This window comes from Bubalus kerabau, chromosome 5 (genome assembly GCF_029407905.1).
Source record: "Bubalus kerabau isolate K-KA32 ecotype Philippines breed swamp buffalo chromosome 5, PCC_UOA_SB_1v2, whole genome shotgun sequence".
NCBI classification, from domain to species: domain Eukaryota; kingdom Metazoa; phylum Chordata; class Mammalia; order Artiodactyla; family Bovidae; genus Bubalus; species Bubalus kerabau.
Genome location: NC_073628.1, coordinates 123,043,690 through 123,067,731, shown reverse-complemented (window position 1 = coordinate 123,067,731; position 24,042 = coordinate 123,043,690). Strand labels below are relative to the sequence as shown.

The following is a 24,042-nucleotide window of genomic DNA, read 5'->3' as shown; positions in this document are numbered from 1 at the left end:
TCTCAGCTAAGGCTACCATTTTGTTTCTCTGCCTGATAAGTCATACTTTCAGCATCTCAAGTTGTAGCACGTTATGGCAGCAACCTCTGGGAATGAAGTCACCTGGGAACTAAGTCTTCTGTTTGATATGAAGGTTTTGTGGGGAGTGTTAATTAAGCGACTTCCCTGGTGGCTCAGATGGTCAAGCAGGTGGTTTGTTGGAATGTCGCTGAGTTTGTTCTTTCATTACTAAGTTGTGTTGTGTGGGAGCACACACACACTGTTACACAATCAAAACCAAGAAGCTATAGGGTTTTGCGAATTTGATGCTACAACGTTAAGATAATTTTTTTTTTGCTTTTCAATTGTCTGGGATTACTGTTTTAATCTTTATGAAACCTTGTAATAAAGGATTACAATACTTAAGAATATGTAAGAAAAGACAATGCATTCCCCGGGAATAACATGGCACTGCATTGACCAGCACAGTTTACTGACAAAATGTAAATTGAAAAATCATAAGTAAGCAAAGAGTGCCACAGTGTGGTTATGGTACCTATTTCATATAAGCTTGACCAAAACGTTTTTTGAAGCTAAAATAGGATTACTTTGTTGCTATTAACATTTCTTCCATAACTGCATAAAATAAAAAATTTAAATCTGTCAGTGGTTTAGCTTAAAGATTCTCTTAAAACAGACACATATGGTGATTTGTTATTATTAATTAAAGGCCAGAAGTCACACTACTGGTAAATGGATGAGCAGTACTAATATGAATAGGAGAATGTGGCTCAGACGATAAAGCGTCTCTCTACAATGCGGGAGACCTGGGTTCAATCCCTGGGTTGGGAAGATCCCCTGGAGAAGGAAATGGCAATCCACTCCAGGACTATTGTCTGGAAAATCCCATGGACAGAGGAGCCTGGTAGGCTACAGTCCATGGGATCGCAAAGAGTTGGACATGACTGAGCGACTTCACTCACTCACTCACTCAATTTTACTTTTATCTGATTTCAAGTTCTATGCTTTCAATAATCTATGATGTAAGCAAATGCCTGTATAACCTAAAAGATATCCTCCACCTCACCCCACCGCCACTGCAATAACTAATGATTTTGGCTTCACAGGCCTACAGGATCAATTACTACACATATTTTTCAGAAATCACAATACCTCAAATAGGACTTACCAGGTTGGAGGGACTTTGTAGTAATCTTGTCAAACAGAATAGATAGGTAGTAATATTCATTTTTTTCAACCAAGGAGAATAAAATTCAAACTCTATAGGTACTAATGTTTATATGGCCTTAAGTGACAGAAATCAGACTGGGGTTTCTGGCTTGCAGTCAGTACATTTGGATGATTATGAGAACATGTGGGGTCAGAGCTTAGGAGACCAGGACTGCAAGCTAATCTCTGTCTGATTAGTTCTACAGTGGTAAGCAAGTCACTTAAATCCATGAGTTTCTAGTTCTTTTTTTGTAAATAAATCAATCCTATTCCCCTTCCTTGTCTTTAGAGACTCTCCTATCAATCAAATGAAATAGTGTATTAAACACCTTTTACAGACTGTGAAGTACTATACATGGTAGCTGTTTTATTATTTTCTTTCTACCACCACAACATAAGAACGCTTCAATAACGTCATGAAGTTTAATCATTGTTTTTCAAAATGCAATAAACTGATAACTGTAACCTAAGCTAAAATGTCCATTTTAAATTACTTATTCAAAATTAAGATTTTTATACCAGTCTGGAAAAATGCATAATCATCCAATTCTTACTGATATCCTATCATTTAGGGATGCAATGTGATTAGCTTAGTAAAGAGTCTCCACTAAGTACAAAATATGTATTACATGTAGTAAAACAGATCTGGAGTTACAGAAGGTGAGCTTTAATAATGTGATAGTAATTCTGATATTAGATAAACCTTCAAAAAATCCAAACACTGTACACAAAGGAGATTAATCTAACTCACATCTCACAGGACCTAACATGGTAATAAATTTAGATGTTTGCTCTTTAAAATTGGCTAGAAGACCATCCGGAGAAGGCAATGGCACCCCACTCCAGTACTCTTGCCTGGAAAATCCCATGGACGGAGGAGCCTGGTGGGCTGCTGTCCGTGGGGTCACTAAGAGTCGGACACAACTGAGTGACTTCACTTTCACTTTTCACTTTCATGCATTGGAGAAGGAAATGGCAACCCACTCCAGTGTTCTTGCCTGGAGAATCCCAGGGACGGGGGAGTCTGGTGGGCTGCCGTCTATGGGGTCGCATGGAGTCGGACACGACTGAAGCGACTTAGCAGCAGCAGCAGAAGACCATCTCCTTGAGCAGCAGGTGACAGCAGTAATTTCATAAAAGTTTCTTGAAAGTGTTGCCAAGGAGCCAAGGGGTATATTTCCTTTATGTGGTTCAGACCTGTTCAAATTCCGTAACTCCAGGTTATCTGTTTTTATTCATATCATTAGTTATTAGTCATACAATGAGTTCAAGCAAGTTCTGAAATAAGGTTATCTACATTCTTTTATATTACAACATTGTTATAAAATTAACATAACAGCTTTAAAGAGCATTTCCACATTCACAAAACAATGTAAGAAATTCTGGGCTTTTACAACTCTGTTGTTTTACAGTCACTGAGTCATCTGAAGACAGTCATCTATAGGGGATTGCTACAGTGCTGATAAGCACAGGCAGTGCAGGTGAAGGAAAGCACACAGAGGAGAAACGGGTCTTTTTTGCCCTTAGGATGAAGGCCAGGAAAAAAGCTGAGAGCAATTAGCACCTGGAAAAGCTAGGATTTTGCAGAAATTCCAAGCCCAGGGACAATACGTATAAAGGCATGGCTGAGAATGTGTTAAAAATGGGAAGGTGATTCTCTGAGTTGGGTAGATCATCCACTTATAGGCTTTCATTATGTCTTTCTCATTACTCCATTTTATTCCTGGGTATCTTTAAATTATCTACAGTAGCAAACAAAATGAACAAATCTACCATCTTGGTAGAATCATTTTTTAAAATATGTGTTACACTATTGTAATCCAATTACATAATATTACATAATATTATACATGTTTTTTACGTGCAGGATATGCTCCGAAGTTCTATTTCTCATTAGAGAAATGTAACTATATTTGCATTAACAGACCTATTGACGTGCCAGTGTTAGTCACTCAACTGCGTCGGACTCTTTGCAACCTCACGGACTGTACCCCACCAGGCTCCTCTGTCCATGGGATTTTCCAAGCAATACTGGACTGGGTTGCCATGCCCTCCTCCAGGGACCTTCCCTATCCAGAGATCCAACCCTGGTCTCCCGCATTGCAGGCGGATTCTTTATAGTAAGAAGACGTGCTAATGTAGAACAATTTTGGAGGAATGCTTCCATCTAGTGGTCAAACTGAGAATTTCAGTCAGTTCAGTCGCTGAGTCGTGATGGACTCCTTGCGACCCCATGGACTGCAGCACGCAGGGCCTCTCTGTCCATCACCATCGCCGGAAGCTTGCTCAAACTCATGTGTATTGAGTCGGTGATGCCATCCAACTACCTCATCCTCTGTCGTCCCCTTCTCCTCCTGCCTTCAATCTTTCCCAGCATCAGGGTCTTTTCAAATGAGTCAGTTCTTTACATTAGGTGTCTCCAACACCACAGTTCAAAAGCATCAATTCTTTGGCGCTCAGTTTTCTTTACAAATCTAACTCTCACATCCATACATGACTACTGGAAAAACCGTAGCCTTGACTAGACGCACCTTTGTTGGCAAAGTAATGTCTCTGCTTTTTAATATGCGGTCTAGGTTGGTCATAGCTTTTCTTCCAAGGAGTAAGCGTCTCTTAATTTCAAGGCTGCAGTCACCATCTGCAGTGATTTTGGAGCCCCCCAAAATAAAGTCTGTCATGGTTTCCATTTTTCCCAATTTATTTGCCATGAATTGATTCACTTACATGCAAATATATTTCTCAGTGTTTCTTATGAGTTTTATATACTGATCAAATATCTTGTTATTCATTAATATTTAATAATTTCTTATTTATTTTCAGTTATTGAGGGTGCTAACAATTAAGCCTTGTACCTGGTCTCTTGATTCTTGAGGAAATATCTTCTGTAAAGAAAAAATAAGTCGTCAAAGAAGACCTTGTATTTGTTAAAGTTTTGTTGTTGTCAATTCTTAATTAATTTTAATTGGAGGATAATTGCTTTACAATGTTGTGATGGTTTTTGCTTTACATCAAAATGAATCAGCAACAGGTATACATGTGTCCCCTCCATCCTGAACCCCCCTCCCACCTCCCTCCCTACTCCATCTGTCTGGGTTGTCCCAGAGCACTGGCTTTGGGTGCTCTGCTTCATGCATCGAAATTACACTGGTCATCTATTTTACATATGGTAATGTGCACGTTTCAGTGTTGTCCTTTCAAATCATCCATTCTTGCCTTCTCCAATGAGTCCAAATCTTTATATCTGTGTCTCCCTTGCTGCCATGAATGTAGGACCGTCAGAACGATTTTTCCAAATTCCATATATATGCGTTAATGTGCAGTATTTGTCCTTCTCTTTCTGACTTACTTCACTCTGAATAATAGGCTCCAGGTTCATCCACCTCATTAGAACCGACTCAAATGTGTTCCTTTTTATAGCTGAGTAATATTCCATGGTGTAAATGTACCACAACTTCCTTATCTATTCATCTGCTGATGGACATCTAGGTTTGCTTCCGTGTCCTAGCTATTGTAAATACTGTTGCAATGAATGTTGGGATACATGTGCCTCTTTCAATTCTGGTTTCCTCGGGGTGTATGCCCAGCGGTGGGATTGCTGGGTCATATGGCAGTTCTATTCCCAGTTTTTAAAGAAATCTCCACACTGTTCTCCATGTGGAGAACATAGTGGCTGTACCGGTTTGCATTCCTACCAACAATGTAAGACGGTTCCCTTTTCTCCACACTCCCTCCAGCATTTATTGCTTGCAGTCGTTTTGATGTGACCAGTGTGAGATGGTACCTCATTGTGGTTTTGATTTGCATCTCTCTGATAATGAGTGATGCTGAGCATCTTTTCATGTATTCGTTAGCCATCTGCATGTCTTCTTTGGAGAAATGTCTATTTAGGTCTTTTGCCCGCTTTTTGATTGTTTTTTCTTTTTTCTGGAATTGAGCTGCATGTGTTGCTTGTACATTTTGGAGATTAATTAAAGTTTTTATACACCCTTTATCATTTGATACTCATAGTCATCTTATGAGAATATAAAAGTATTTAATTTTATTCCCCCTTTTATAGATGAGCAAACAAAAACATAACAGAGTAAGAAATTTACCCCAAGGGCGTCATGCAAAAACCTGACTCATATCAGGACAATTCAGTTTGAATGTTTCATTTTCTTGATGCATTACAGACTTGTTTCATCATTAACTCTCTTGGTAAAGCTATGAATCCTTTATGTGATATGAATCATATCGATTTTGTAAGTCTGGAATTTGGAAGATGTGAAGGTTTTCATAATGTAACGTATTAGTCGGCATAAGCTACTTAATGCCAGTGTAATGACTCCTAGATCTCAGAAATTTCACACAAAAAAGTAGTATTTCTCATCTTGATTCAGCAATAACTTGTATCACATCTGCTTGCAATTCACCAGGGAAATGAATGGGAGCAAATTACCGGTTTGAGGAGGATTACTTTCTACCACAGTAGCTCTACTCTGTTTTCTCATTTATTAATGGGTATATAAAGTAATCTCAGTGAACTCCGGGAGTTGGTGATGGACAGGGAGGCCTGGCGTGCTGCGATTCATGGGGTCGCAAAGAGTCGGACACGACTGAGCGACTGATCTGATCTGATCTGATATAAAGTAAGGCTCTTGGATCATTGGGCTTGCAAAGCATTACTGTGTTTTTGCTATTATTTCTTTTTTGTTTTGTTCCCATAAAGGACTTCAAGATCACAGAATTGTTTTCATCTTAATCCTTAGCTCATGGCATTTTTATGATTGGTCCATGTATGCATGTATGTGTGCTAAGTCACTTCAATAACGTCCAACTCTGTGCAACTCTATGGACTGTAACCTGCCATGCTCCTCTGTCCATGGGAGTCTCCAGGCAAGAATACCGGAGTGGGTTGCCATGCCCTCCTTTAGGGGATCTTCCCCACCCAGGGAGTGAACCCACATCTCTTATGTTTCCTGCATTAGCAGGTGGCTACCATTAGTGCCTTCTGGGAAGCCTGGTCCATGTATAGCTCTCTTCTAATATGTATATATGCCTGCGTGTATGTATTTAATAATATAATAAGCACCTCTGGACATAACAGCAAATATGAACTTTCATATTTTGGCAGGAAGTTACATCTAGTTGTGTGGTCCCCACTCCATCCACCTGCTGATCAACACACACTCCCTAAGCCAGGAGTGAGTTACCTCATAGCTGACAAACTGGCCAAGCTCAGTTTCATCTCTGCACCTCAATTCATGCAGTGACTCAGACTTAGAACTTTCTCCTAACTTTTCATGGCTTCATGAACCCACCTGTAAATGCTGAAGTCCATATTCTTCTTGTCCTTCCCAAAACGTACATGATAACTAGCACATAATTCAGAAATCCTAAAGGTATTTCATATGTTTCTTTTTTCACTCAACAAAAATATCATAAATTCCTTAATGACAAGGGTTTTCATTTCATATGTGTCCTTCAAAATGAATTTATTTTGTTTACCATGCATTATCCCATCAGCAAAAAATACTGTGCAAATCCCTAAAATGTGCTTTCCCAGGTACAGAGTTACCGGACAAAATAAGTGGTGTGATTACTCTTTTAAAAATAAGTAGCCTTTAAACATTTCTGATCATTATTGTTGTTTAGTTGCTGAGTCCTATCCAACTCTTTTGGGACCCCATGGACTGTAGCCTACCAGGCTCCTCTGTCCATGGGATTCTCCAGGCAAGAATACTGGAGTGGGTTGCCATTTCCTCCTCCAGGGGATCTTCCCAACCCAAGGATCGAACCTGGGTCTCCTGCATTGGCAGATGGATTCTTCCTCACTGAGCCACCTGAGAAGCCCATGAAAACACACAGACCATGACTGACACAAATTATGCCCATTGAATGAGGAAGTTGTACGAGTTTGGATGGTCCATTTGAAATGGGCAAGTTTGAAATGTCAGGAAGCAGTACCATCAGGCTTCCTTGGGTTGTGTTTCAGACAGGTAGAACACGTGAGGCAGGCACGCTTTTGGTCTTGTTAGTGTTCCCACCCCCACCCCCATCCCCAGCACCGATTCAGGAGTCCTCTCACTTTGTCATACATCAAGGTTTTGATGCATTTACAGTGGGGGAGGGGTGGGTTTTAGCACCTCCAGTAGGGGTAGGTTATTATTTGATCTGAACCAATATTTCTCTCTTTCTGTTTTTTAAACCAGTATTTTTTGAATTTCCAATCTCGTTTTTCCTTTTTTGAGACCAATAACTGGGCTTTTCTAGCCAATTTTTCTTATCATTTGAGGACATAGCCCTTCAGACCATGACAGAGATCTTGCTGCTGATGGTTCCTTGAAAGGCAGCAATCCTGTAGAAAGGTTAGCAAGGTGGTGTCCTCTAGCTTCCAGAAAGTCAAGTGTAGAATGCCCCAGAATCTCACTAAGAGCTAAAATGGCAGGTAATAGTATCATATTCAGTAATTCCTGGTCACAAAGGCCATTTTAAATTTTATTTCTGCTGAAAGTAAGGAAGACATGTTTCTTCCATGACATTCCAAAATCATGAACTACTTCAAAATATGTCCACTGTCAGTGAAAATATTGGCAATTTTGCCCTTGGTTAAAGTACAAACTCATGTAAGAGTATATAATTCATCCTGTTGGGTCAGCATGGTCATAGGTAAGTACGCTGCCTCAACAATATTAACAGGATTGCAATAGCATATCCAGCACAATATTTGCCACTGCAACCCTTTAAATAAAAGCATCAGTGAACCATGAGAAGTCAGTGTTACTCAGAGACTTTTCCTGCGGATGATCCCAAGGAGTCTGGAGGAGATCTGTCGGCATTAAGTAGATATAGATAAGGATGCCGATGCTTTCCATTTCAACTTAACACTTCCGAATACATTCTGGTTTTCATTTTAATATTTGTTGAGAATTTCATTCTTCCTCTGGATGAGAAACCTGGCTTCCATTACACTGAGCACATTTAATTAATCTCCAGGCGTGTAACCCATTCACACTGCGAGTGCTCTTCCTCTACTGGATGTCTTCTGACACTGTGCTTATTCTGATGTCTCACTTTGATTCATGGTGGCTCCATGACCATCACCATCTCTCCCTACCTGTCTCTGCCCCACTTGATGGCTTTAGGATGAAATAGTCTGAGAATTAAAAAGAGAGGAGGAGGAAAAGAAAAGAGAGAGGAATGATCGCCAACATTTTTTATGAAAGTTTTCAATATCAGAATAAAGCACTTGTGTCTAAAATTATCTCTTTCAGAGAAATGAAATATGTGTCTAGGTATACACACAAACACATACACATGCACACACACTAAAGTTTATCTTAGTGTTTTTATTACTCAACAAAAAAAAAGTTACCTGAAATTTGTCAGCCTGTACTGGGTGAAGTAAAGTAGAATCCCGGTCAAGAACATGAACAACAAGCAAATGCTTATGTCAAAAAGCAAAGAACTAAGCCAAAATTACTGGTGCATGTGGACAGTTTGCAGGAAGACAGAGGACATCCCATTTATCAGTCATTCACTGAGTCAGAGATAGGATGAAAAAACACATATATAGATTTAATTTGCCATCAAAGTGTGTTTTTATAAAATCAGAACTCTAGCAAATTTATAAATGAACAAATTGTTAACACTGAATGAGTTAAGGAGCCTCTGTAATGGCATTTAAGAAACTGAAAGCCTGTGAATGAAGACAAAGCAAGGATCCTAGATCATTCCAGTTTTATAATCACTAGTCTTTAAAGTTTCCATCTAATTAATTTCTTGGAAGCACTATCAGTTATGATATAAATGCCATGAGGTCAAGGGTATGGGACACCAGCTCAGACATTAGTAACCTTGGACAAGTCTCTTAAGCTCTCTGGTGGCAGTTTGATCGCTAAGTTGTGTCCAACTCTTGCGACCCCATGGACTGTAGCCCGCCAGGCTCCTCTGTCCATGGGATTCTCCAGGCAAGAATACTGGAGTAAGTTGGCCATTTCCTTCTCCAGGGAATCTTCCCGACCCAGGAATTGAATTCACATCTCTTGCATTGCGGGCAGATTCTTTACTGACTGAGCTACAAGGGAAGCTTTCTGGTCTTGTTATTTCCCAGGGGGTATTTTGAAAGATATATGAAATATAAACCGTATTGCCACATCTTGAAAAAAAATAGGTGAAGATTAATTTTTTACATTTCCCACTCTGTTCTGGGCACATTGGTCTTTTTCTTATTCCTGGAACATGCTTGGCGCTCTACCTGAGAGCATATGCATCTGCTATCCCCTCTGCTGGCTATGTTCTTCCCTTAAATATCCACAGGTCCTGCCCACTCATTTTTGCCTGGGAAATCCCATTGACAGAGGAGGCTGGCGGGCTACAGTCAATGAGGTTGCAAAAGAGTTGGACACAACTTAGCGACTAAACAGCAACAACAACCATCTCATTGTGATCTTCCCTAGGGCTAACATTCTAGGAACTTATTTGTACAGATTATTGTTGGTCCTCTCCATTAGAAAGTAAGGTCCTTAAAAGTGTGAAAGTGATTGAAGCTGGGTCTCCTGCATTGCAGGCAGATTCTTTGCTGCCTGAGCCACCAGGGAAGCCCAAGGTCCTTAGAGGTAGGCACTTCGGTCATTGTTGCCCAAAGCGGTGTCCCCAGACCCTGCAACACGCCTGTTGGCCTGTAGAGGGCACTCATTTACCATGTGCATGGATCAACCAATGAAGGAACTCTCAGGGGTTCCCTTCCTGTCACACCTTGTCTTTCCTCACAGGTAGAAATGTGAATGGAAGGTGAGAGGAAAAAAGACACATGAACAGAGAGATTAAAGAATGGTAGACTCAGAGCAAGAAAAGGAAGCCCTTCTATTTGGGATACTAACTCTGAACCTTAGTGGTTCAATAGTAACAAACCACAGTCATGCAATACAGACTGTCCCTAAGACAAGTCTTACAGATACAGCACTTTCACTTTTCTGGGTTTTTCTCTGAGGTAACTGCTGTCTGTCACACAAATAGGATAGTATCAGCAAAGTAAACTAGAAGGGGTTACATTTTTTTTCCCTATATTCTGAATAAATATACACCATTTGCTCAAAAACACATACTTTCCCTTCTAAGAAAAATCACCATGATTTAAAATGTTGTTTCACATTTGAGTTTAAGGTTAACAATTTTTGGGTCTGAAAGCCATGAATCTGAGCATCTGTCATAGCCAGAGTGCAATAGTTCATTAAAGATAACAAACAAAAACTCAGTTACCTCTTGCTCATTTGTATACAGATGTATTTATTTCATGTATGCATATATAAATAAAAACTAGTGTTGTCTCATGGCATGAATAAATCCAGTCAGTGAATTACACTCACACACAATACAAAGTCTTTTAAAGATTGAACCGTTAAATATTCTAAAAAAGGAACCACCTTTTAAAAAAGAGGACTCATAGATAGTTGGTGAGGAATGTCTAAAAAATACAGTATATGTCCCTACATTTGCATCAGGAAATTCATACTGAAATTCATAATAGAAAATGTAGCTGAGCTATATTTTTACAAATTTGACATCATCTGTCAATCTAGCAAAGTTTTACAAGTATTGTTCTCATGCAGCTAAGTAACTGCAACTTTGAATATCAACCAGTCTCTTAAGATCAGTGCTAATACCTGTCCTGGGCTTTTAAATCCAGTTGTCGTGGAATTTCAAACTGCCTCCACATCAGAAATTGCTACCCTTTCCAGTACACAAACTATGCTGTGGGTTTGCTTAGAAACTCCTTGTTGAAGAATCTTCTTGCCTCAACACTACTGAGGGAAACAGAGCAACGAGACGGATTCTGCCTTCTATATTCGATGCTTTCCACTATAGCATTCTTTATTACCTGCAAATAGAGGCAAAAGATGTATAATTAGTGTTATTCAGGACTCACTGAAACACTTGTTTGGGCAAGATATACGTATCTCTATCTATCTCTCTATATACATCATCTATCTATCACTTATCATCTATCTATCACTTATCATCTATCTATCTATCTATCTATAAATGAGGCAAGTCTGAGAAGTTTACATCAGAGCTCCTCCCACCCAGAGCTGGTGTGGCCCACTTGGCCTTGGAAGTGTGTACACAGTAGGGTTTTCCCATTTTCTCACCCAATCTCCATGGGCAAGCTGGGAGAAGAGAAATGCTGACTTGGGTGATGCTAACCTACATTAATCTTCTGTGACTTATGTGAGACCCACTGGGGAAGGGCCCTCTGTTCTCTAATGGTAACTTTAAACAAACAGTCATATTCTAGGAAGAGAGATTTATCCTGGGAATGTGACACCTTTATTTGCTTTGTGATTTTTAATTTTATATGTGTTTTTCCCAGAAGACAATTATATATATAATTTTAATTTAATTTTAGCTTAATTTTATAATTTTCCAATTTAATTATAATTTTATAATTATAATTAAAGTTTACAATTTAATTATAACTTTACAATCTATATATAATTATATATATAATTGTCTACTGAAAGAGATGAGTTCAAATGTTACTGAGTCTTTTAAGTAAAGCAGATATCCACTGACCCCATCCTTCCCATGAGTGAGGGAAAGATAATTCTACAGAAACAGAAGAAGGGGCTTCAGGTCTATGATGGAGACCTTGCTAGAGGGCCTCCAGGCACAGGGACTTCTTGGCTGTGGATATCAAGGGAAATTAACTTATATCCCCCAGCCATTTCTTCTTCTTTAAAATGGAAATAATAACATTAATCTGGGCTTTGTGGTGGGAACTGGAGATCATTAATTAATGCCTGGCACATAGGAAACATTTTGCAACTAGCATCTATTAATTGTTGGTATTTTCACTAACCATACATGAGAAAATTTAGGAGCTTTACCTTAGGTGGGAGGCTGTAATGTTTACTAGAAATAAACCCACCATAAATAGCCAATAGCAGATTTTTTATGGTAGAAGTCAGCAAATCAATTACACTATCAAATGTGCCCAACTATGTCTCCTTTTAATTAATCTCACTGTCATTCTAGAAATCATGTCAGAAAGTTTTCACGTAGTCTCGCATTCTGAAAAGAGCACCAAAGCAACATGAGACATACCAACCCTCGTTGCAGAGAACCCAAGTAAAATTAAAAATGAACTATTTACTTCCCAAATAACTAAAAACCTTTAAAATATATAAAAGATCACTTGGGACATTACATTGACCGCAGTCAACCCCTTTACAATGAACTCATGAATACAAAAAAAAAAACATATCAATGTTTGATCAAAAACAACAATATGAATATCACAAATTAGTGGGTTTATCATAGTTGGAATCTGGCAGACACTTTTAATAAAGGGTCATTATTATCAAGGAAAACGGATATCCACATTTATAACTGAAAAACCTAAATCATATGCAATTAGAATGTGCAATCTGAACCACTAGGTGGCACATTAACACTGCTGCTGCTGCTAAGTCGCTTCAGTTGTGTCCGACTCTGTGCGACCCCATAGACCGCAGCCCACCAGGCTCCCCCGTCCCTGGGATTCTCCAGGCAAGAACACTGGGGTGGGTTGCCATTTCCTTCTCCAATGCATGAAAGTGAAAAGTGAAAGTGAAGTCGCTCAGTCGTGTCCAACTCTTAGCGACCCCATGGACTGCAGCCTACCAGGCTCCTCCATCCATGGGATTTTCTAAGCAAGAGTACTAGAGTGGGGTGCCATTGCCTTCTCCACATTAACACTATGAAACCATCAACCAGGATTTTCAGACTATTGCAGAAAATACTCATTGGTTGTGATGTATCAACAGGAATGGCTGAGCTTACTACTACATCAGTGGCTAAATTCAAACCTTTTGGCATGATTTGTGGTACAATTAGGCATGTTCAAAGAGGCATTATGTTATAATTGAGCCTTTCTATTTTCTTATTAGACTAGGAGTAATTATAAATAGTAGAATAGTCACTCAATCATGTCCGACTCTTTGCAATCCCATGGACTGTAGCCCGCCAGGCTCCTCTGTCCATGGAATTCTCCAGGCAAGAATACTGGAGTGGGTTGCCATTTCCTTCTCTAAGGGATCTTCCCGACCCAGGGATAGAACCTGGGTCTCCTGCATTGCAGGGCTCTTTACCATCTGAGTCACCAGGAAAGCCCCTGTTGCAAATAGTATTTACACCTTTTTTTTTTCATTCCCCTCCGAAAGTCACTGAAACTCGAAATCCTTCCCATCAGTGTCATTCAAGCAATGATCCTCCTCCGTCCCCATCACCTATCCCCAAAGACGACACGGGTCATCTTTCTAGTACCATTTAATGGTCTCCCAATCTGCCAGATCCTTTAAATATTTGGCAATAAAGGCAAAAAAAAAAAAAAAAACAAAACATGCAAAATGTCATCACTCCCCAAAAGGAACAAACTTAGAGACGTGAGATTGGAAGCACTCCACAAGTTAGCACTGAATTCTCAGAATAGAAAGTTTAAAATGAGCCTTAAAAGAAAGTTACAGTGTATTCTGCAAGAGAAATAAGACTTCTAAATATAACAAAAGGCAAGAGGATAGTCCGGCCTAAATTACTGTGGATTTGCTGGTTGATGCCTGCCTTCTGAATAGAAACTGGTGTTATGAAAGCAAAGGTCTTAATTGGTCTTCTCATTTTTCTTCCAGCACTTAGAACACGGAAGGGAAAGAATAAATATTTGTAAGATTAATGACTGTCCAGAAGGCACTCACTGGAGATCAAATTAAACAGGATAAAGCTCAACCCGTGGGGACAATGAGACTTGAGCTGAGGTGAAGGACAAGCAGGATTTGATACGTGGAGTGGAAAGACCAGGTCTTCTCGGTAAAACGATAGTTTCACAAAGAGGCTGAGGGCATGTACAGGAAATACCTGGGAAGCAGGCTGGCTGGGAGGGAGGCTGTGTGTGGAGTAACTAGGAAATAAGGCTGCCTGCGAGACAGATGGTTCAAAAGTGAGGAAAGAATGAGAAAGAAAACAAACAAACCTATGTCCCCATCTCAGCCCCTCAGCAAAACTGTGTGTCTTCCAGAAGTCAGCCACAATAATCCATGACTCAGTTGTCTCACATAGGAATAAAAATACCTACCTCATAGGCCAGCTCTGAGTGCTCAGTATTTGAAAAGGATGTATCTGGTTTATATCAAGCACTCAAAACTTTTCCTTGTTCTTTTCATGTTGTGCATTATTTATCCTTAGTTCCTAAAACAGTGCCCGGCACAGTAGATACTCAATAAATATGTGTTGAATTAATAAACAAATAAGATGTAAAAAAGATTATAGGTAGCATTAAAAGTAAATGAATTTGGGCCTAATATTTAAGGCCATGATAACCAACAAGGACCTAGTATACTGCACAGGGAACTATACTCAATATTTTGTAGCAACCTATAAGGGAAAAGAACATGAAAAGGGATATATAGATATAGATATAGATATATATAACTGAATCAGTGTACTATATACTTGAAACTAACTTGAACTTTAACATTGTAAATCAGCTATGTGTGCATGCTTGCTAAATCATTTCAGTTGTGCAGTCTGACTCTGTTCAGTCTCTTGGATTGTAGCCCACCGGGCTCCTCTGTCCATGGAATTCTCCAGCAAGAATACTGGAGTGTGTAGCCATTCCTTTCTCCAGGGAAATCAGCTATACTTCAATTTAAAAACAAAGAAATACCTAGGGATATCACACTTTTAAAAGGCTATGATATATAATAAGCTTCTAAATTATTTTGTAAAAGATAAAAAACTTTAACTTGTACCTAAATACTCTTAACATGATGATGAAATATCAACAAATAAAGGAGTAGATACAAATACTTATGGATATATGTTTTTCCTCATTTTGAGTGAAAAGTGAAAGTTGCTCAGTTGTGTCCAACTCTTTGCAACCCCATGGACTATATAGTCAATGGAGTTCTCCAGGCAAGAATACTGGGGTGGGTAGCCTTTCCCTTCTCCAGGGGATCTTCCCAACCCAGGGATCGAACCCAGGTCTCCTGCATTGCAGGTGGATTCTTTACCAGCTGAGTCACCAGGGAAGCCCTTTCTTCATTTTCGTTAACACCTAATATTTAATACTTTACAGGATCATTGGAGACAGAATTTTAAAAGCTCATGATTATGCAGCATTGGTGTATATTGAATATACTGTCACTGTTTTTATAGTATGCCTGCTAAATTAATACATTGATTGAGTGAAACTGTGTACCAGTAATTTTCCTGGGATAACTGAATCACCACGTCTTTGGAAAAGAAACCTCGGAAGGTGCGTTACCTCCAGATCAAGGTGGAAGTTTATGGGTAGAACGTGTAACCACATTACCTGGTCAGCATGCATTTCATGGAGTTACTCCATGGTCAGGCATCTGCCTCCAGAGTCCTGTATCCTGACACTCGCTACCCCCTTCTCCTATCATATTAAACTCTTCAACAGTTTCAGCCAGTAAGTCGATGACATTTTCCTAACGAATTGTGGACATTTCATTACGTATTTACTTTGGTACTGGCCATTGTGATCAGTATCTCTGGAGGATACAAGGTAAATAAGGTAAGCCATTGCTTTTAAAAGGTTTAAATATATAGTTAAAAGCAGAAGATATATATGAATATGGATAAAAATTAACATCATTATCATATTACCCATTTCAGTTTATTGAATGTCTCATGCATGCTAAGCTCTTAAATTATATTCTTTTACTTAATCCTCATCCCAATCTTGTAAAATATATATCACTGTTTCCATTTACAAATGAGGAAATTAAAATTTGGAAAAGTTAACCAACAACCCCAAGGTCACACAGCAAAAATTTGAGCACCAAATTTGGTCTGACTCCAAAGCCTCTGCCTTTTCCACATACCACCTGTTTACCAGTGTAAGTCACTATATGTTAGGTTTCCTTAGGAAAAAAGACCCAAAAAATTGATATGCTGCCACTGTAAAAGCACTTGAGCAATGTTCAGTGAAAAAGAATTTGGGAGGACTGAGTAAGTGCAGAAGCCTGACGCTAACGAGAAACACAGCCTGCTGTCACAAAGTGAAAAGAAACAGCAGCTTCTTAAGATGAACGGGAATTTAGCTTCAGTGAGGCTGGCCCACGGAGATCTCTGGGAAATGAAGCAACAGAAGCACAGAGCTGTCAGAGACAGGTTGGTCTTTTCAGAGTCCAGGTTTAAGTCGGAATGTGAATTGAAGATGAAAATTCGCCTGAAGTCACAGTGGTTGTGGCCACAAAGTTGATAACTGCCTCCATGGGACAGGCACTCAGATGTCGGTGCATTAGAAGAGTTTGTATACAGAGTGTCCACAACTGGTGAGCAACTCTGACAGTCTATAGCAAGTAAGCATGTGCTGTGTTGCTGTGTGAATTAGTCACTTACTCTCATCAAATGGTGTAGGAGCGAGTGACTTAGCTCATGACTGAGCCTAATGACCTAACAGCCTACCTCAGAGTTCGGCTCTTCTTTATTTCTCATCCCTTATCAAGAATCAGCAAACTGAAATGGACTGGAATGGGTGAATTTAACTCAGATGACCATTATATCTACTACTGCAGGCAGGAATCCCTCAGAAGAAATGGAGTGGCCATCATGGTCAACAAAAGAGTCCGAAATGCAGTACTTGGATGCAATCTCAAAAACGACAGAATGATCTCTGTTCGTTTCCAAGGCAAACCATTCAATATCACAGTAATCCAAGTCTATGCCCCAACCAGTAACGCTGAAGAAGCTGAAGGTGAACAGTTCTATGAAGACCTACAAGACCTTTTAGAACTAACACCCAAAAAAGATGTCCTTTTCATTATAGGGGACTGGAATGCAAAAGTAGGAAGTCAAGAAACCCTGGAGTAACAGGCAAATTTGGCCTTGGAATACAGAATGAAGCAGGGCAAAGACTAATAGAGTTTTGCCAAGAAAATGCACCAGTCATAACAAACACCCTCTTCCAACAACACAAGAGAAGACTCTATACATGGACATCACCAGATGGTCAACACCGAAATCAGATTGATTATATTCTTTGCAGCCAAAGATGGAGAAGCTCTATACAGTCAGCAAAAACAAGACCAGGAGCTGACTGTGGCTCAGACCATGAACTCCTTATTGCCAAATTCAGACTGAAATTGAAGAAAGTAGGGAAAACCACTAGACCATTCAGGTATGACCTAAATCAAATCCCTTATGATTATACAGTGGAAGTGAGAAATAGATTTAAGGGCCTAGATCTGATAGAGTGCCTGATGAACTATGGAATGAGGTTCATGACATTGTACAGGAGACAGGGATCAAGACCATCCCCGTGGAAAAGAAATGCAAAAAAGCAAAATGGTTGTCTGGGGAGGCCTTACAAATAGCTGTGAAAAGAAGAGAAGCGAAAAGCAAAGGAGAAAAGGAAAGATACAAGCATCTGAATGCAGAGTTCCAAAGAATAGCAAGGAGAGATAAGAAAGCCTTCTTCAGCGGTCAATGCAAAGAAATAGAGGAAAACAACAGAATGGGAAAGACTAGAGATCTCTTCAAGAAAATCAGAGATACCAAAGGAACATTTCATGCAAAGATGGGCTTGATAAAGGACAGAAATGGTATGGACCTTACAGAAGCAGAAGATATTAAGAAGAGATGGCAAGAATACACAGAAGAACTGTACAAAAAAGATCTTCACGACCCAGATAATCACGATGGTGTGATCACTCACCTTGAGCCAGACCTCCTGGAATGTGAAGTCAAGTGGGCCTTAGAAAACATCACTACAAACAAAGCTATTGGACGTGATAGAATTCCAGTTGAGCTATTCCAAATCCTGAAAGATGATGCTGTGAAAGTGCTGCACTCAATGTGCCAGCAAATTTGGAAAACTCAGCAGTGGCCACAGGACTGGAAAAGGTCAGTTTTCATTCCAATCCCAAAGAAAGGCAATGCCAAAGAATGCTCAAACTACCACACAATTGCACTCATCTCACATGCTAGTAAAATAATGGTCAAAATTCTCCAAGCCAGGCTTCAGCAATATGTGAACCGTGAACTTCCTGATGCTCAAGCTGGTTTTAGAAAAGGCAGAGGAACCAGACATCAAATTTCCAACATCCACTGGATCATGGAAAAAGCAAGAGAGTTCCAGAAAAACATCTACTTCTGCTTTATTGACTATGCCAAAGCCTTTGACTGTGTGGATCACAATCAACTGTGGAAAATTCTGAAAGAGATGGGAATATCAGACCACCTGATCTGTCTCTTGAGAAATTTGTATGCAGGTCAGGAAGCAACAGTTAGAATTGGACATGGAACAACAGACTGGTTCCCAATAGGAAAAGGAGTACGTCAAGGCTGTATATTGTCACCCTGTTTATTTAACTTCTATGCAGAGTACATCATGAGAAACACTGGACTGGAAGAAACACAAGCTGGAATCAAGATTGCTGGGAGAAATATCAATAACCTCAGATATGCAGATGACACCAACCTTATGGCACAAAGTGAAGAGGAACTAAAAAGCCTCTTGATGAAAGTGAAAGAGGAGAGTGAAAAAGTTGGCTTCAAGCTCAACATTCAGAAAACGAAGATCATGGCATCCGGTCCCATCACTTCATGGCAAATAGATGGGGAAACAGTGGAAACAGTGTCAGACTTTATTTTTCTGGGCTCCAAAATCACTGCAGATGGTAACTGCAGCCATGAAATTAAAAGACGTTTACTCCTTGGAAGGAAAGTTATGACCAACCTAGATAGCATATTCAAAAGCAGAGACATTCCTTTGCCAACAAAGGTCCGTCTATTCAAGGCTATGGTTTTTCCTGTGGTTATGTATGGATGTGAGAGTTGGACAGTGAAGAAGGCTGAGCACTTAAGAATTGATGTTCTTGAACTGTGGTGTTGGAAAAGACTCTTGAGAGTCCCTTGGACTGCAAGGAGATCCAACTAGTCCATTCTGAAGGAGATCGGCCCTGGGATTTCTTTGGAAGGAATGATGCTAAAGCTGAAACTCCAGTACTTTGGCCACCTCATGCAAAGAGTTGACTCATTGGAAAAGACTCTGATGCTGGGAGGGATTGGAGGCAAGAGGAGAAGGGGATGACAGAGGATGAGATGGCTGGATGGCATCACTGACTCGATGGACGTGAGTCTGAGTGAAGTCCAGGAATTGGTGATGAACAGGGAGGCCTGGCATGCTGCGATTCATGGGGTCACAAAGAGTCGGACACGACTGAGCAACTGATCTGATCTGATCAAGAAGCTTTGATTCTGATAAAATATACTTTCCTGGCTAAAAACAAGCATAGATAAATGTCAGTGAAACCTAGACGTCTTCCCTGGGTATGAGGCTCATACACACATATACACACCCAAGAAAAATCTCAGTGGTTATATAATTTAAGAGGGAAGCCTAAATTCTTTCATTCAAAAATACATGCATTTACTGCCTAGGCTGCTATTACCTGTATGGACTTATTTATATTCTTACTTTTCACCATTTGCATGGTCTTGACATATATCCATCATGGTGCAGGATATAGACACACACAGGTAGAGTTCCCACTTATTAAGCAGCTTCTGCTTGTGGGGAACTGTTTGTTCATCCATCACCTGACTGAGGGACTTCCCTGGTGGACCAGTGGTTAAGACACTGCCTTCCAAGGCCAGGGACATGGGTTCAATCCTGGGTTGGAGAGCTAAGATCAATAATATCAATAACCTCAGATATGCAGATGACACCACCCTTATGGCAGAAAGTGAAGAACTAAAGAGCCTCTTGATGAAAGTGAAAGAGGAAAGTGAAAAAGTTGGCTTAAAGCTCAACATTCAGAAAACTAAGATCATGGCACCGGTCCCATCACTTCATGGCAAATAGATGGGGAAACACTGGAAACAGTGCCAGACTTTATTTTTCTGGGCTCCAAAATCACTGCAGATGGTGACTGCAGCCATGAAATCAAAAGATGCTTGCTCTTTGGAAGAAAAGTTACGACCAACCTAGACAGCTTATTGAAAAGCAGAGACATTACTTTGTCAACAAATGTCCGTCTAGTCAAGGCTATGATTTTTCTAGCGGTCATGTATGAATGTGAGAGTTGGACTGTGAAGAAGGCTAAGCACAGAAGAATTGATACTTTTCAATAGTGTTGTTGGAGAAGACTTTTGAGAGTCCCTTGGACTGCAAGGAGATCCAACCAGTCCATCCTAAAGGAGATCAGTCCTGAATATTCATTGGAAGGACTGATGCTGAAGCTGAAACTCTAATACTTTGGCCACCTGATGCAAAGAGCTGACTCATTGGAAAAGACCCTGATGCTTGGAAGGATTGAAGGCAGGAGGAGAAGGGGAAGACAGAGGATGAGATGGTTGGATGATATCACCGACTCAATGGACATGGGTTTGGGTGGACTCTGGGAGTTGGTGACGGACAAGGAGGCCTGGCGTGCTGAGGTTCATGGAGTCACAAAGAGTCGGACACGACTGAGCGACTGATCTGAACTGAACTGAACACCTGACTGAAAATTCACTACTGCCACTATGATAGGTACTGTTACACTTGTTTCAGAGATGAGGAAATTGAGGCTCAAAAAGTTTAAGTAGCTTATTCAAAGTCATAAAAATAGCCCATCTAAGAGCTAAACATGATATAAAGTCCATGACCTTGCTTCTACTTACTGTGTTAGGTGAGTTCTTAGAAGTAATTAAAACCTGCTTAATTGAATGGCTTGTGAAAAATCTGTGTTTGATGAGCTCTAAGTCAGGACAGTTATTTTGGGATTCAGTCTAGTTCTGTTTAGGCATTAACTTTTTCACCTATGTGTCAAACAAAGATGAATTCTTCATACTTTGAAGAATGTTTGTAAAATATATAAACAGAACTATATCATTCCCTAAATAGCTTAGTGAGTTTTATATAAACCAGAACTGAAAACAATGAGAAAAATGAAGTTGTTTAAATTATATACACCTATATGTATATATATCATATATATACATATGAATATATACATATATGCTGATATAAAGATATACTTGTATGTTTGTGTCAGTTCAGTTCAGTCGCTCAGTCGTGTCCGACTCTTTGCGACCCCATGAATCGCAGCACGCCAGGCCTCCCTGTCCATCACCAACTCCCGGAGTTCACTCAAACTCACGTCCATCGAGTCGGTGATGCCATCCAGCCATCTCATCCTCTGTTGTCCCCTTTTCCTCCTGCCCCCAATCCCTCCCAGCATCAGAGTCTTTTCCAATGAGTCAACTCTTTGCATGAGGTGGCCAAAGTACTGGAGTTTCAGCTTTAACATCATTCCTTCCAAAGTAATCCCAGGGCTGATCTCCTTCCGAATGGACTGGTTAGACCTCCTTGCAGTCCAAGGGACTCTCAAGAGTCTTCTCCAACACCACAGTTCAAAAGCATCAATTCTTCTGCACTCAGCTTTGTGTATGTATCCTTTAATTTTCCCAAGTCCAATGGGTATTTATACATTCCTATAATCTATTTTTTTAATCCATTTGAGGACAACTGACCAAGTTTAATACATTTCATCTCCATGAGAAGACAATATAATTATTTGTTTACTGGCTTTGTACTGGAAAAATAAGATTATTGCTTTATTAACCCTTAGTTCTTTTTTAACAGCATGAGGTTTTATAAAACACAACTGCATTCTGAGAATATCTGTTTGCTCCCTAAAATCATAGCTTAAAATGTTGATTTTCTTCTATTATTCTTTAAATTTTCACCATCACCACAGAAACAATGTAGCATACAAATTTCAGATTTTCACTGAATAATAAGGTAAAAGAAAAGAAATAAATCCACTTAGAAAATGATATGTACTATAAACGTTGCTATTCATGTTTTACCTGAACTATCACATATTATTCACAAATGAACACTGACAAGAAACACTTTGGAGTTGCAGAAACTGAAGGTTATTGGGAAATTTTCATATGCTTAAAAAAATTAAAGATATTGATTAATAAATATATTATGGTATAACTGTTACAAGTGCACACAATTGATCATTACTAGTTTCAGACCAAACTAAACAAACAAACAAACTAGATGTGCCAGAATTCTATTAGATCACAAAAATCTAATGAAATCTCATATGCACAGAGGACTCATTCTCACATGGTACATTCTTTTACTCCATTCATACAATCTCCAAAAGGACTGGCAAATCAGGTGTGAGGCCTTTTCTTCTCCATTTAATTTTTCTTTCTTTTTCTTTTATGCTTTTTTCTAATGTACAAAATCCAAGGAGACTCATGAACTTGGGCTTTTACCACTGATCATCATTTGTCAGACACTATGATGAGGAACCACAAGTCAACACAAATCCAATTACACAACAGTGGTCCTAAGTGGTGAGTTCGCAGCTAAAGAATTTTACAGATACAGAATCTTAGCAACAGATATACTAGTGATAGGAATAACACTGAAGAGAATGACTTGTTTTAATGTTTGTGAAACAAGGCACACTTGATATCTCCAGGGCTAAACTTGGAGAAACTGCTACTTCGGGAGACAGTTCCAAGATTCACAAAAATAAAAAGACATTTAAAGGCATGAGTCTATTCATTAAAATTCATGCTATTTTTGCAGATTAATTGCACTTCTGGTAGCACTCACTTCTCTACTCATATTTCCATTGTATCACTTTTCTTCCAACTTATAGTTTACTTTATCATATGATAAACCTACTAGATACTTTGGGAAAGAAGCTGAGGATCAACTAATCCTTCAAACAATAGCATAAAATGTGGGCTCTGCCAATTTGGAGGCACTGGGTTCCTTATTTGTGAATTTTATGGGGTTCTTCTGGAGATTAACTTACAAAAATGAAAATGGTAAATTTTGGGGTGGTATCATTCATAAAAGTTATTTTTAACGAATTAAAATGGGGTATTGCTATGTTCATGTGATATGGAAATATTTTACATTGTCAATGATCATAAGAGATACTTACATCAATGTTGTTCAGGGTATTGAAGTACATGAGATCATGCAGCCTTTTAAATGCTTGATTTGGGTATTGAAAGTTGAAGGTCGAAAACGGTGATTCAGGGTCATCAAAAATATCAAAATCAGCTATTTCTTTCTCTTCATTAGTTTCTCTTGGAACACCTAAATATAAGAAGAATTTCAAATGATGTTATTTCAAAAACCACAAATTATCTCTAAAGTCCAGGGCACAAAACATTCAAATAGCCATAAATGCAACCTTGGGAGCCCCTTCAGGGATCATATAATCCTGAGTGTACACTATGAGGCCTCTGCTCACATACCCTGGACTTGCCCACTTCTGTGTACTCTGACCGGGCACCTTCCAATTGCCAGTACCTGCATCTCTGTGCCTAAGGGCTTTCTGCTGCTACTGTTTAGTCTGACTAAGTAGTGTCTGACTCTTTTGCAACCCCACAGACTCTGGCCCACCAGTCTCCTCTGTCCAAGGGATTTCCCAGGCAAGAATACTGAAGTGGGTTAGAGTTTCCTTCTCCAGGGGATCTTCCCAACTCAGGGATCAAACCTGTGTCTCCTGCTTGGCAGGTGGACTCTACCACTGAGCTGCCTGGGAAGCCCTGAAGGCTTTCTACCCCTCCCTGTAACTGCTGCTTTGCTCATTAGCAGCAGGCTGGAAGTTCCAGTCAATAATACTCTGTCTCAGGAAGCAGTCAACCAAAGACTCTATGGTATTGGCATATAAATTCCTTGGTTCCCTTGCTGTGTAAGTGGAAAGCATGATCTGACTAGACTCTATTTCATTTCCTAGAGTTTCGCAGCAGGACCAGGTTCTCCTGTGGTAGCAGGCTTACTAACACATCTTTTGTTATCTGGCTTTCTTCCTTTTATCA

The 24,042-nt window shown here is 39.6% G+C and overlaps 1 protein-coding gene across 1 annotated transcript in view; it reads right to left on the bottom strand.

Annotated features, from left to right (window-relative positions):
- Positions 1-10,438: 10,438 nt before the first annotated feature.
- Positions 10,439-24,042, bottom strand: part of PLA2G4A (phospholipase A2 group IVA) — a 173,010-nt gene continuing 159,406 nt past the window's right edge. The window contains exons 17-18 of the mRNA XM_055582969.1: positions 23,157-23,314; positions 10,439-11,068 (exon numbers count right to left, since the gene is read on the bottom strand). Of these exons, the coding sequence (XP_055438944.1) occupies positions 10,937-11,068; positions 23,157-23,314 (290 nt within the window). The 3' untranslated portion in view covers positions 10,439-10,936. The remainder of the gene's footprint in view (positions 11,069-23,156; positions 23,315-24,042) is intronic.